The 13,985-nt window shown below is 43.2% G+C and overlaps 1 protein-coding gene across 1 annotated transcript in view; it reads left to right on the top strand.

Annotated features, from left to right (window-relative positions):
• LOC141273723 (heparan-alpha-glucosaminide N-acetyltransferase-like) overlaps positions 1–11,033 on the top strand; it is a 1,179,775-nt gene extending 1,168,742 nt beyond the window's left edge. Inside the window, exons 17-18 of the mRNA XM_073686004.1 lie at positions 5,428–5,540; positions 6,941–11,033. Of these exons, the coding sequence (XP_073542105.1) occupies positions 5,428–5,540; positions 6,941–7,122 (295 nt within the window). The 3' untranslated portion in view covers positions 7,123–11,033. The remainder of the gene's footprint in view (positions 1–5,427; positions 5,541–6,940) is intronic.
• The last annotated feature ends 2,952 nt before the right edge of the window (positions 11,034–13,985 follow it).

Below are 13,985 nucleotides of genomic sequence, written 5' to 3'. Positions count from 1 at the left end.
GATGATGGGGTGATGGTGCAGGGCAGCAGCAGTAACGACACGGAGTCAGTGATGCAGTCCAGGGCCTTTACTCACAGTTCTTATTATCCAGACCACGTCTGCAGGTAACGGCTGCCCACGTCGTACTGTGCTCACCAAGTGAGGGGCTCAGACAACTCCCAGATAACTTTGGAGCGCTTCACAGGACCCCCTTTGTGTGTCCTTTGTCTGGCCTTTCTTACCAACCCTTCTGTCCGGCTGCCTCGGGCCTCCTCTTGGTAAACTTGGCGCCAGTTTCCCTGACCCTATGTGGTGCCTTCCTAGCGGGTGTAGCGAGGGGCTGCGCCACATAAAATGTCACAGCCTCCGGTTTCTAGCTGAGGGTCGTTTCCTGCCTCCACTAGTTTCGGGGACCGGTCTCCCCCTTTGGCCTGACCCCTCCACGCAGGTGGATTCCGGCGTGCGGTGGCGACTCGCCCGTCCGCACCCCTGGGATCCCTTCATTCCTCGTTCCTGGAGCCTTCTCCGCTCCTCTTCCTTCCTTCTCCCTCTTCCAGGCCTGGGCCTCTGTTACTAGGCCCGCCTCCGGAGCAGAGCTCATGCAGAGCCCCTGCTCCCTGCCACTTCTGCTCAGACTTCTCTGCACTGAACTAAGATGGTGCCCACCTTTTATACTCCCTTCTCAATGCACCCAGGAACTGCTTCCTCCCTGCTCCTGCACTACAGGGTTCCCCTTCCTCAGTGTTCCCTCCCCCCACTCCAGCCAGGGACAGGGACTGTCGTGCCCATCTCAGAGGCATATTGGTCGCCCTGCCCCACGGCAATGTGGTGTAATGCATGCAGGTGTCGGGTCCTGATCCACACTCCATCCTTACCTGAGAGTGAGATATCACACCTCTGGGTGAGGTGCAATACCTCTGTAGCAACCGAGCCCTCAGGGTGCTACAGTTCCATTTATCTTCAGCCTAGGTGACGTATTGTGATACAGGGCCGTGATTTGGGCTATAAAAGGGTCCCCTAGACCCCTACCCCAAGCTTTTTAAGAGAATCATATATGGCGTGCCAGGAGACTCTATGGAATGCTTTCTCAGCATCCAACGAGAGTATCTAATTACAAATTTTTAACTGCATCTAGCCCAGGAAATACTTTTTGCCTAGTAGCAGTGTCTGCTAGTCAGCGGATTATCCCGGCTGTTAAGCAAGCTACACCACCTGTAGTTTAGACACTTAATTTTTTCAAAGGAAATGCTTCGTGACCATGGGATACTCAGTGAAGAGCATCAGGAGGCACCCCAAGGCATAGGGGCTGGGACTGGCAGTAGGATGCCTTGCGGTGGACAGCCGAGCTCGATCCTTATAAAAGCTTTTTAACTGCAGCAGCTTTAGTGGACGCTACTGGAGCTGGAATTACGCGGCTGCTGGCATGAGACTTGCCCTCCAATAGATCGTTGTAAATGGATTTAAAGTGTATTCATTCAAATTAGAGAGACAATTTAAATTAAAAAGCTTAGAGCTGCCTCCACCACAGGGGGGCTCGCTCGACCCACCAGCGGACAGGCACCAGTATTGGGAGAGGGGGGCTGGCCATCAGGGTTCACCGCGGCTCTGGCACAAACCCGGCGACACGGAGGTGGCACGGGCAGGAGCGGACTGGCCGTGTCGGCTTCTCACTTTTTGGATTTTAGAAGGGCATGACATGCCTATATCTGTGTCTCCCCCTCCTTTTACTCCTCCACCTCTTTTATTTTCGCATGACTATATGTACTTGTCACTTTTCCATGTGTTAGTTATGTCTTCTGAGCAGTTTGTCAGCTTTTGGACACCTTTGAAGGTGTTTTCTATGTGTTTCTATGTGTTTTTGTTTGCCTGCCATTGGTTTTAACGGTGTTCGAAGGTGTTCGACGAACAGTTCGACGAACAGTTCGGCGAACACACGGGTGTTCGACGAACCGAACCGAACTCGAACACTACGGGGGTGGCTCAACACTAGTTATAATTTTAACAATGGGTTTGAGTGAACCGGTGAGAATAAGCGAATCACTCTACATTGCATAAGCAAGTATGCAAATATGCTCCTTCTAAAGGTTTGAGATCATTAGCATATTTCCAGTGCCAACAAAAAGCCAAGTAATTAGCTGCATCTTTGCCACCTGACAAAAAGGAAATAAAACTGAAGAAACTGCAGAGAATTTGGTATTCACAATAAGGGTGTAGTTATAGGGTTCCAGACATTGTAACCAGGCCCTGGTTGAAGTTACTCCTCTGCTTCACAGAATAAATGTCAAAGATTTCACCAGGGAAAAAATTATAGAGGAATGTACAGTCAATTTACTAATAATTTCTATAAACTAGCTTAAAAATGCAAATATAGTAACAACTTAGCTAAAGATAATTGCATCTTCAGCACCATGGTCTAATAAACTAATAAAAAGCAGACTGATTTATCGATCCCCCACTGATCCTCTCTTAGCCCAGGTCCACCACCAGTCTTTACAGTCCCTCTTCCAGCCAAAACAGGCATATGCCTGCTGCAGTCAATCACAGTCCACAGTGGTGACCAGTTCCTAACCCCTCCAGCTAGTGATCGACCACAGTAGTCACATATCCATATGACAGGAGCAGGACCTATATAATCAGTCTCTGTACATCCTGTACTGGTGGTTCAGGTATGTGACCGCTCGGCTGCAGCCAATCACTGACATGTCCAGCAATATGACTATTCAAAATACACTTTCATGAGATCTTGTGCACATCCACACTCCAAAATAATGTAAGTATTTCTCTTGAGAAATGTGATCTGAATGGAGTTATACAGGTTTATTAAGTCTCATATTTACATATTCAATGTCTAGAATACATAAGTGAAATGTAAAAACACGTGGTGGATTTCTCAACTTCCCCCTCAAGTCTTCATGCCATTCTTACACCCAAAAAGGCACTTGACAGCTTTACAGAAGAGCTGAAAATCAATAGCCAGTTACTTATACGCATTCAGTATGCAGATGGTGTAGGCAGCCCTTCAACGGACAGATAAATGGCTTTTAGGAAGTATTAAAATAAAGAAGCCCAGATGAGTACTATCAGGGAAGAAGTGTGTGCTGGAAAGGTTCCCTTATGTGATTTATTTAATTTCTATAATGTATTCACTACGTGCAGCAATGAGAGGAGATCAGGGGCATCACAGCTGTGAATGTTGTGACCCAGTGCTTGCAGATCTGTAGTGTGATACCCAGATATCTAGAATACATGACTTTAGGCATTGTGGCACTGGCTATAAGTATTGAACTATTGATACAATTCAGTCAAGTGTCTGTGGTTTAGGAATTCCTTGTGTTCACATTATGTAACTCTGTACGTTCTTGCTACATGATTTATACAATATTGGAAGGGTATAGCACATGTTGGCACAGCAGCAAGCATTTCTGCCCTGAAGACATCTCACAAATTGCATATACTGTAATTTGTACACTATTCCAGAGGCGGACACAGACAGAAGAGGGCCCATGTAGAAGAACAGTATATGAGCACTTTGCAGCTCAATGATGCACCCCTCTATGTATCTGTAATAAAATCTTGATTGAGATGAATGTGGGCCCCCATTTCTCATAAGCTCCAATGGTAAATTTACCTCTCAGCTCATCCCATATTAACATACTGGTGAATATTCTTCAATGTACCTTTTCCTTTCACTATCCAAATTTATTCTGGCAGATCAGCTGGTTTAAGAATTAGGGCCGTCATTGTCGGAGACAGCCATGGATGCATGGTCACTAGAGTTCAGGACACCCGTACCAATAGAGCTATGACATGCTTTGGGTATTCACAGTCAAGGAGCACTTATCTCTTGCATTTACTACATGCCCTGCACTAAGTTGCATGAGTGCTGTCGTTATGATGGTTTGTGGAGCTCTAGGTCTTACCTGTATAATCATTGCATCCCTTTGTTTTACAGCAGCACAGAACATCAGTTAACAGGTAACAGGTTAGGAGAGCAGGGTATCGTTTCTTCCATATTTACATTCGGAATTATTCATCTCTGGAGGTTCTTAAAATAAATATGATTTACAAGAGCAAGAAGAATTTCATATTCCCTGCAGTTTCCCAAATGTTTTGTCAGCAATCTATTGACTAAAGTATGAAACATAGACTATAGACAATCTTATCTATATATATTTGTGATCTACAGTTTGCTAATGGGCTGTATTCTTTTAATATTATGGCTCAGTTTCAGTCCTGATGAATCAGGGCCTATATGATTTATTTATCAACAGTTGTCTTTTATACTAAGTGAAATCCAACATGGGGCAATACTTTATGGGCAACAATTGAGCATTGCTGCACTTCTTCTACATCCAGTTTATATTAAAGGGAACCTGTCACTAGATTCATGCAGCCCAAACCATGAGCAGCATAAATAAAAAATCCTGTCTGCGTGATTGCCACAGTGTTTCAGAAAAAACTTCTTATGAACAGCCGGTCAGAGATTGCAGGTAGCGATAGGACTAGTCCAATGCTGCCCCCGGCCGGCTTCTCTCTTCTCTGCTTCAGGTGATTGACAGGTATCTCCCATGTTTGAACATAGAAAGAGCCCTGTCAATCACCTAGAGCAGAGCATGAGAAGCTAGTCGGGAATGTTGCCAGACTAATCACACTTCTCTCTATAGTCCCTGGTCTTTCCAGTATGAATCTAGTGATTGGTTCCCTTTAAACCAAATGTGATTATTATTATTATTGTTATTATTAGGACTGGTCATTCGCTCACGATACTTGATAAGATGTATTTAACTAGATTTTAACTTTCAGACAGAAACAGACTAACCCATCCAAGTATTAAAAAATATCCAAAAGAATAAGAACAGTCTTATTTGAAGCTTGGAGCCAATCACTTATGACTAGGGCCTATAACTTTTATGTAGATTTACAAATAACCTATTTTACCAAACCAGCGATATGTCCTGTTTGTGCAATAAGAGCCAAGATTACAATGCAATTGAAATGGGCATGTGTTGGTTCTACTTAGGTTGGAGAATCACTGCTGTAAGTGGGCTGTAGAATTAGAGAATAAGGGTAACACATGTAAAGATGTCAAATGACAACAAAGACTATCATGATATCTAGAACTGTTGTGTTGGGGTCAATGTTTCGTTCACAGAAACTCAACCTCCTGCCCTCTTGATAATTATTTGCCTTAGCACAGGGCTTACAGAAGCCAGAGAGATTAGTGGCTGTTTTCCAAGGATTGGACGATAAATGGTTTGATTTGACATTGTGAATAATAAGAAACAACTTCACAGAAGACAGAACATGTCATATACTGCCGCATTTCTTTAGTTACCTCATTACTGCATCATGTCATATGAGCATGGTTTCAATTTTGGTAACAATAAGAAGGTGCTTAGGACAAATTGATCTTTGGATATAAGACTTTATCTTTCTGCATATTTCCAGGTCTCTGTCCTTCATCACAACACTCAGCTGCTTCTCCTTCCTTCTACTGGGGCTGATGTTTTATGTGATTGATGTGCGACACTGGTGGGGAGGACAGCCATTCATCTATCCAGGTATAATATCTTCTCACGCACTTAGTGCTTGACCCACAGAACTCACATTCTAATTCAAAGTGTTTGCATTTCCTTCCCGGCCACATTAACCACATGTAGTCACTGCATAAACAGACAGGAAGACAGAAGAGGATTGTTGGCCTGGGAAGCTCGGTCTTTTCAGGGCACAGTGACACTGACACATTAACAAAAGAGACCTATGGTTTCTGGAGTCCATTCTTCCCACCACATGGTGCCATAGGGTGCTGACATCATGGCCTCAGATGAAGCTTCAAATGACAGGGTTGCATAATAAATAGAGGCAGTATCTACTAATTTTGAATTTTCTCTCAAAGAACAATATCAGGTCAGATTTAGCTCACACCCACACATGGCCTATCTATGTTTTCCTTTTCTCCCTCTCAAAGAAAATTCAAACTCATTGGCATACAGCAGAGGTTATAGCTTTATTTACACAGAGATTCTATTAATACCAGTCTGAAATTACTAGGACTGTAGGAAATACAAGCAAATCTGGTAGAAAACTCTATACTATAAATGCAAGTAACTCAGTGCAATCATCAGTCCAATAAAGGCCATCCTTGTAGAAATATTTAGGAAATAACATACGCTCCATCATTAGCTTCCTGTTCTCTATTTTACACAGTACGTACCTATCTCTTTCAGTTTAAAATTTCCAGAAGTTAGTCTTTGTAACATACAGCACCCATCACAATGCGTCACGCTACTCTATTGTACTGTCCAGCTTCTGCCAACCAAGAATTTCTTACTGTGGAAGACACATTTCTGATTTGGTAATTCCAAGTTCACTCATGTATTGATCAACTAGATGGAACTATTCTGTGTTACTCCAAACCTCTTTTTTTGGACTCAGTATCTTGTTAATATTGAAGAAGGTTCTCCATTTCACTGGTGGTCCTGAGGTGGTAGATGGGTCCATAATGATTTTGTGAGCGTATATTACATCCAAAGATTTACTAGAAATGTAGAAGATAACTAAATAAGACCGTAAACATTGGGAAAAAAAGTTGGCAGTAAGGGCAGATTTTTATCTTTTTGGCAAGCCATTATTTTACAATTAAGTGCAAGCTAAGAAACAGAAAGTGGAATGGTGGATTATTTAGTGGTTGTTGGCTTACCATCGATGTATACGGAATAAAGATTGCACATCACAATTTTTAGTATGTCCTTGATCTGACAGTTTGTTCTGGCATGTTCATGGTCAGATTGGTTAAATGACTGATATGACCGATCAGCCACATTATGGTGGGTCATCATCTTATGTATAGGCCATCATTAACTAAATGAAATGTGTGAAAGAAAAGGTAGGAATTTGGTGCTGTGTATTGGCTGCATGATAACCAGAATGTATTTTTTTTGTTCTTTTATACTCCATTCAGGAATGAATTCAATCTTTGTCTATGTCGGACACTCACTTCTGGGTTCATATTTTCCATTTAACTGGGAGGTGAAGAACTGGACATCTCATTATGAGTTTCTTGCTCAAGATCTTCTGGGTACCTCCATCTGGATCTTAGTGTCCTATATTCTATACAGGAAGAAATTCTTCTTAAAGATTTAAAGACTGGTGCCCAATTTGATACTGTAAAGTGTATATCCACTGAACCTTAATCAATATCAGATGTAAATTGTATGTAATTGTAAACAAGTGTAATATCTTAGTGATGATTATACACTTTCCTCACATTTGCACAGGTTGTGTGTGGTCTGTATAGACATCTGGCCAATACTTGTACATATTCTCTTCTCTCATATAATACAATAACAACTGATAATAATCTTATGACGTATGCCTTCTATTTCATGGGGTTTTATTTAATGCGCGTGTCAGCTCTATATGAGAGCTGACCACCTGTAGCAATGCCCACAATCGGTGCTGATGCCGATCGCAGGCGTTTAACCCCTCTGATGCCACTGTCAACAGTGACAGCGACATCGATGCGCATCGCAGAGGGAGGGAGCTCCCTCTCTGCTCCCATCAGAACAATGTGATTGCGATTGCATTGTGCCCATGGTCTCCATGGTGTCTCCGGGCCAAAAGATGGCTGCGGGGTCACCCAGAGACAATGGCCGGTAAGCTCCTGCTCAGAGCAGAAGCTGACATGCCTCCTTCCTGCCTGCGATGCACTGTTCTAATGCCCTGCAGCGCAAAAGCATTGAAGAGTATTAAATCAGCAATCAGGGCAGGGAAAGTTGATGTTCCATACTGGGAGAGCGTAAAAAGTAAAAAAAAAATAGTTATTAAAAATTGTAAAAATATTTTTAAAAAATCACAAAATAAAGATCCATAAAAAATGAAAAAATATTAATCCAGTAAATACATTTTACAAACGATCAAAAAATGTCATGTGCCCGAAAATGGTACCAAAAAAACGTTAACTCGTCCCGCAAAAAATAAGCCCAAACATGACTCTTTCAGCCAAAATCTGGAAAAACTATAGCCATCTAAATATGGGGATGCAAAAACTTGTTTTGCACTAAAATGCGTCTTCTAGTGTGTGACACCTGCCAAACATAAAAACCTGATATAAATCTGGTATCGCTGTAATCGCACCAACCCAAAAAATAAAGTCGCCTAATCAATTATATTGCATGAGGAACAGTGTAAAGAATAAATAAAACCAATTCTTCACCTGCTGTTGATTTGTTCATTCTGTCTCCCAAAGATTGTAGTAAGGCTCAGCTCACATTTATCCTGCGCTCTGCGCTGAGCGCTTACACCGGAGTTTCCGTGTAAATCTCTGAGATATGTGATGCAGATCGAACCCCAGAGGAAGATTCCCTATAATGAGCCAGATGGAGGTACTGTGGATGCCGCCTGACCTGTGATCCGGTGGTGTCCGTCTTTTTAGGCGTGCATAATAACGCAGTTGGCCACAGTTTTGTGCACTTCAGAAAAGAAGGACAACTCTGAACAGAGGGCACACGGAGTTCAGAGTAACTCTGCTGCCTCATTATAGTGAGTGGCTCCCTCGAGGGTTTCTTCTGAATCACATCACTCAGAGATTTAGATGGAAACCCAAATATCAGTGCTCAGTGTAGAGTGCCAGATAAATGTGATCCCAAATGTTAAGTAAAATGTTCCCAATAAAAGCTTCAACTCAGTTCACAAAAAAAGCACGTCCCCACTCATGTCCATCATCTGTTAACAGAAATATAGGGGCTTCCATGTTACTGGTAGAACAAAGTCTCTGGAAAAGCGCTGTGTCTCATTGTCCACCAAAATAAATTCAGCAAATTCGGTGCTCCCAAATCCAAATGCCCCCCTTTTTGAACCCCACAGTGTGCCTAAATCACATTTAGCGCCCAAATGTTTGGCATTTCTGTAGCGATGAGAGCTCGCTTAATTTACGGGTGCATTTCTCCAGAAGAATGAGCTTGGCATAACGTTCTGGTCGCTATAACGGCAGTTTGCAATTTTCACTCATCAACATCCACTGCTGCTTCTTTCTGGAAAACACCCATGTAGTTAAAATCCTCACCACACCTGTAGATAAATCCCCAAAGGGGTATAATTTCCAAAATGTGGTCACTTGAGGAGGGATTCTGCTCTTCTAGCACTTAGCGTCTCTGTATATGGAGCCTGCATACTATTCTAGGAAAATCTGCGGTACAGGAGGCAAATAACGCTCTGTCCCTCCCAAGTCTCACTGTGTGGCTAAGCAGTACTGTACAGCCACATATGGGGTATTTCTACAATCAGCAAAAATTGTGTAACAAATTTTGGTGCCATTTGCACCCATTTCCCAGTGTGAAAATGTAAAATCTGGGGCTAAAACAAAACTTTGGCGGTAAAAATGTAATTATTCTTTGTTCACCGCCCAATGGTGTAAAATTCTAAGGCACATGTGGTGTCTACATGCTCACTACACCCCTAGATGAATTCATTGAGAGCTGTAGTTTGTAAAATGGGGTCACTTATGGGGGGTTCTGCTGTTCTGGCGTCATAGGGGCTCTACCAATGTGACATGGCACCCTCAAACCAGTGTTATGATCTGCAAACAAAAACTAAGGAAAGAAGGAGAAAGCTTTCCCTACAGTAAGACTAAGCTGAATCCCTACGATGTAGCAGGCTGCCTGTTCCTAGCGAACAGACCCGCCTTAGTCCTAGGCTAGTCTGAACGAAGACCTATAGAATAAAGGGAAGGGGTCCCTAAAAGAACTAAGGACTGGAACAAAAATGGGACACCTCCTGAACAGTGAAAGTTGTTGCAGAAAACAAAAGAAAAACTGACAAAAGGTACTAGAGGTCCCAAAGGACCAAGCGAACTGAGAGATATGGGCACCGAAGCACCTGGCTAGCAAAACAGTCAAACAACACTGAAGTGCAGCACAGCCAAAAAGGCGGAGCTGGAATATAAAGGCAGATGGTCACGTGACCGCAAAGCACAAGATGGAAAAAACAAACAGGAGGGTTCTAACAGTACTCCCTCTTTTAAGAGGATCCTCCGGATCCTCCAGGCCCAGGCCTATCCGGAAACCTCTTGTGGAAAGCTCTAACAAGCCTAGGAGCAGAGACATCATCCGCCCTTACCCAGGAGTTATCTTTGGGACCGAAACCCTTCCAGGAGTAGAGATACTGTACTCTCCCTCTATACCATCTAGAATTCAAGATACGTGAAATTTCATATTCGCCGTCTTCCACCACAGGAGGAACTGAGACAGTGGCATCCCTATCAGATGCATCCGCCTTTTTCAACAAGGAAACACAGGATTAATCTTACAGGAAGTAGGAACATCCAACCTAACCGCAGACGGGTTAACAACCTGAAGCACTTTAAATGGACCCACAAACTTAGGACCCAGTTTTTTAGAGGGAATCCTCAACCGCAGATTCCTTGAGGACAATCAAACCATGTCACCCACAGTAAACAAAACCTCCTTTCGTTTCCTGTCAAAATACTTTTTGGACTTCTTGTTAGCCTCTTGAAAGTTGCAACGTACATTAGTCCAAACTCTCTCCAAATCACCGGAAAAATTTTCCTCCTGCGGCACCACCGACTCCAATTTGGAGAACGAACCAAAAGACGGATGTCTCCCAGTACAACAAAAAAAAGGAGAACACCCAGCTGAGGAGGATGTATGATTGTTAAGAGCAAATTCTGTGAGAGGCAGAAACTCAGACCACACCTCTTGATTGTCCGCCACAAAACATCGCAAAAACTGTTCTACATCCTGGTTCTTTCTTTCAGTCTGTCCATTAGACTCAGGATGATACCCAGACGAAAATGACAAATGGACTCCCAACCTGTCACAAAAAGCATGCCAAAAGCGAGCCACAAACTGAGGTCCTCTATCAGAAACAATATCCGTGGGAACGCCATGAAGTTTGTCAATCTCCTTAACAAACGCCTTAGCAAGTGTCTTCGCGCAGGGCAACTTAATGAATGGAACCAAATGACACATCTTACTAAATGACCACTCAGATGACAGTAAAACCCTCGGACACGGGCAGATCAGTAATAAAATCCATTGTGAGATGCGTCCAAGGAGCACTAGGAACCTCCAGAGGGCAAAGCAATCCTGCAGCAGGAGTATGTGAAGCCTTTGACCTAGCGCAAACACAGTACATTGGCACACCCACTTGATGACTTCTTTCTGCCATCCAGGCCACCAAAAACTGCGACTGATAAGTCTCTTAGTCTCAGAAATTCCTGGATGACCTGCCAACTGAGACTCATGACACTCCACAAGCAAGTCTCTCCTAAAGGTTGTAGGCACGAACAACCTCCCATGGGGAGTGTTAGATGGAGCATCATCTTGAGCTTTTAGAATCCCATTCTCCAAAACGGAGTCCAATGCCGTCACCACAACTCCTTTCTGTAAAATGTTCTCCTCCTCCTCGGCACCGACCGCAGGAGAGAAGCTGCGAGATAAAAGCATCGGCTTTAACATTCTTAGTGCCAGGTACATAGGTAACAGAAAAATGAAACCGAGAAAAAAAGGTACCCACCTAGCTTGACGGGCATTCAAGCGCTTGGCAGCATCCAGATAGATCAAATTCTTATGATCTGTGAAAACCTGAATAGGAAATCTAGTGCCTTCCAAAAAATGACGCCAATGTTCAAATGCGAGTTTAATAGCCAGCAACTCCCGATTTCCAACATCATAATTCAGTTTGGTTTCTGAAAATTTTTTCAAAAAGGCACAAGGATGTACTCCATCCCTGTTCTCCTTAGACAAAACTGCTCCGACCCCCACCAATGAAGCATCGACCTCGACCAAAAAAGGCTTGGTCTCATCAGGCTGTATAAGGATAGGGGCTGAACTGAACCTCTCTTTGAGATACTTAAATGCTTCAATGGCCTCAATAGTCCATTGGACCGTATTCGCACCTTTCCTGGTGAGATCGGTTAGAGGCTTAACAACTACAGAAAAATTCTTAATGAATTTCCTGTAATAATTGGCAAAACCCAAAAATCTCTGTATATATTTCAAACCAATAAGCCTAGGCCATTCCTGCACAGCCTGAACCTTCACAGGGTCCATCTCAAAGCCCTCGCTGGAGACAATGTAGCCCAAAAAACTAATTTTCTGCACAGCAAACTCACATTTCTCCAGCTTAGCAAAGAGTGAATTATCACTCAATAACTGCAAAACTTCATGTACACTCTGCCAATGGGACTCCAGATTTGGCGAATAAATCAAAATGTCATCCAAATACACAACCACATTCTTACCAATCAAAGGTCTCAGGATGTCATTAATAAGGTTCTGAAAAAATGCAGGTGAATTGGTAAGACCAAAAGGCATCACCAGATTCTCAAAATGACCTACCGGAGTGTTAAAAGCAGTTTTCCACTCATCACCCTCCTTCACTCGTAACAAATTGTATGCCCCCGGAGATCAATCTTAGAGAACCACTGGGCCCCCACTAACTGGTTAAAGAAGTCAGGAATTAACGGCAATGGGTAGGAATTGCGTACGGTAATCTTATTAATTTCACGAAAATCCAGACAAGGACGCAAATCCCCGTCCTTTTTTTTAACAAAGAAAAATCCAACTGCCACAGGCGACTTAGAAGGTCTGAGGTGACCAGCAGCCAGGCTAGTCCGTATGTACTCCTCCAAGTACTTTCTTTCAGGGATAGTTAGATTAAACAAGCGACTCTTGGGAAGAGTAGCTCCCGGAATAAACTCAATGGCACAATCATAATCCCTATGAGGATGTAAAACTTGTGACTCCTCCTCCGAAAAAACCCTCCAAAAATCTTGAATAGGTACAGATAATTCCCCTTTTCGCACAGCTGCAATGCGACCATTACAACATTTATCATAGCATTACAGACTCCAAGACTTTATCAAATTTTCTTGCAAAGTAGTACTCCCTGAAAGAAATACTCCTGCAGAGCATAAACAAGCTATACAGGTGTACCTGACCTTTTTTTTTGTTTACTTAAACAAAGCTCACAATACTTAATCAAATGGTCAGCTTTACCACAATAAAGACACAATCCCTCGGCGAACCTCCAGTTTCTTTCCTGAGAGCGGAGCGACATCGCCCCAACCTCCATCGGTTCACCGCTGTCTGAGCAGATTTTCTGGAGACTAGGACCTGGCATTACAGGAGTCTTTACCTCATTCTGCCTAGATCTCAGCCTCCTATCCACACAAACAGCTAATTGCATGGCATCCTGCAGAGTCTCAGGTGCCGGGAATGCAATTAGCAAATCCTTAACTGTTTCGCTCAGACCAGCAAGAAATAGACATTTCAGAGCAGGATCATTCCATCTAACTTCAGAAGCCCACCTTCTAAAGAGTGTGCAATAAATCTCAACTTCACCTGACGCCTGATTCAAACGCCTGAGTTGTGCCTCAGCAGATGAGATTCTATCAGGATCATCATATAATAGACCCATGGCAGAAAGAAACTCTTCTACCGACCTCAAACATGGATCATTAGGTTGAAGAGAAAAGGCCCACCCTTGAGGTTCATTGCGCAAAAGTGACATAATAAAACCAATGCGCTGTGATTCATTCCCAAAGGACCTTGGTCTCAAACGAAAATATAATAAACAAGCATTTTTATAGGAAAAAAAATCTTGCTGTTTACCATAAAAAACATCCGGAAGGCCTACCTTGGGTTCCACAAAATGCGCTCCGGAACAGCTACTCACGTGTTGCTGGAGCTTGGCCACCTCCAGAGTCAACCCCTGCAAGCGTTGAACCAAATCCTGGATGGAAACCATACTGATCCCCGTATTAAACTTTCCTTATTTTTTTGGGGCTGGACTTACTGTTATGATCTGCAAACAAGAACTAAGGAAAGAAGGGGAAAGCTTTCCCTACAGTAAGACTAAGCTGAATCCCTACGATGTAGTGGGCTGCCTGTTCCTAGCGCACAGACTCGCCTTAGTCCTAGGCTAGTCTGAACGAAGACCTATAGAATAAAGGGAAGGGGTCCCTAAAAGAACTAAGGACTGGA

This window comes from Phyllobates terribilis, unplaced genomic scaffold, assembly GCF_046119375.1.
Source record: "Phyllobates terribilis strain yellow unplaced genomic scaffold, ASM4611937v1 Scaffold_5__5_contigs__length_657084704, whole genome shotgun sequence".
Lineage (NCBI taxonomy): Eukaryota > Metazoa > Chordata > Amphibia > Anura > Dendrobatidae > Phyllobates > Phyllobates terribilis.
Note: the sequence above shows the minus strand (reverse complement) of the source record. Positions and strands in the feature narration are given on the sequence as shown.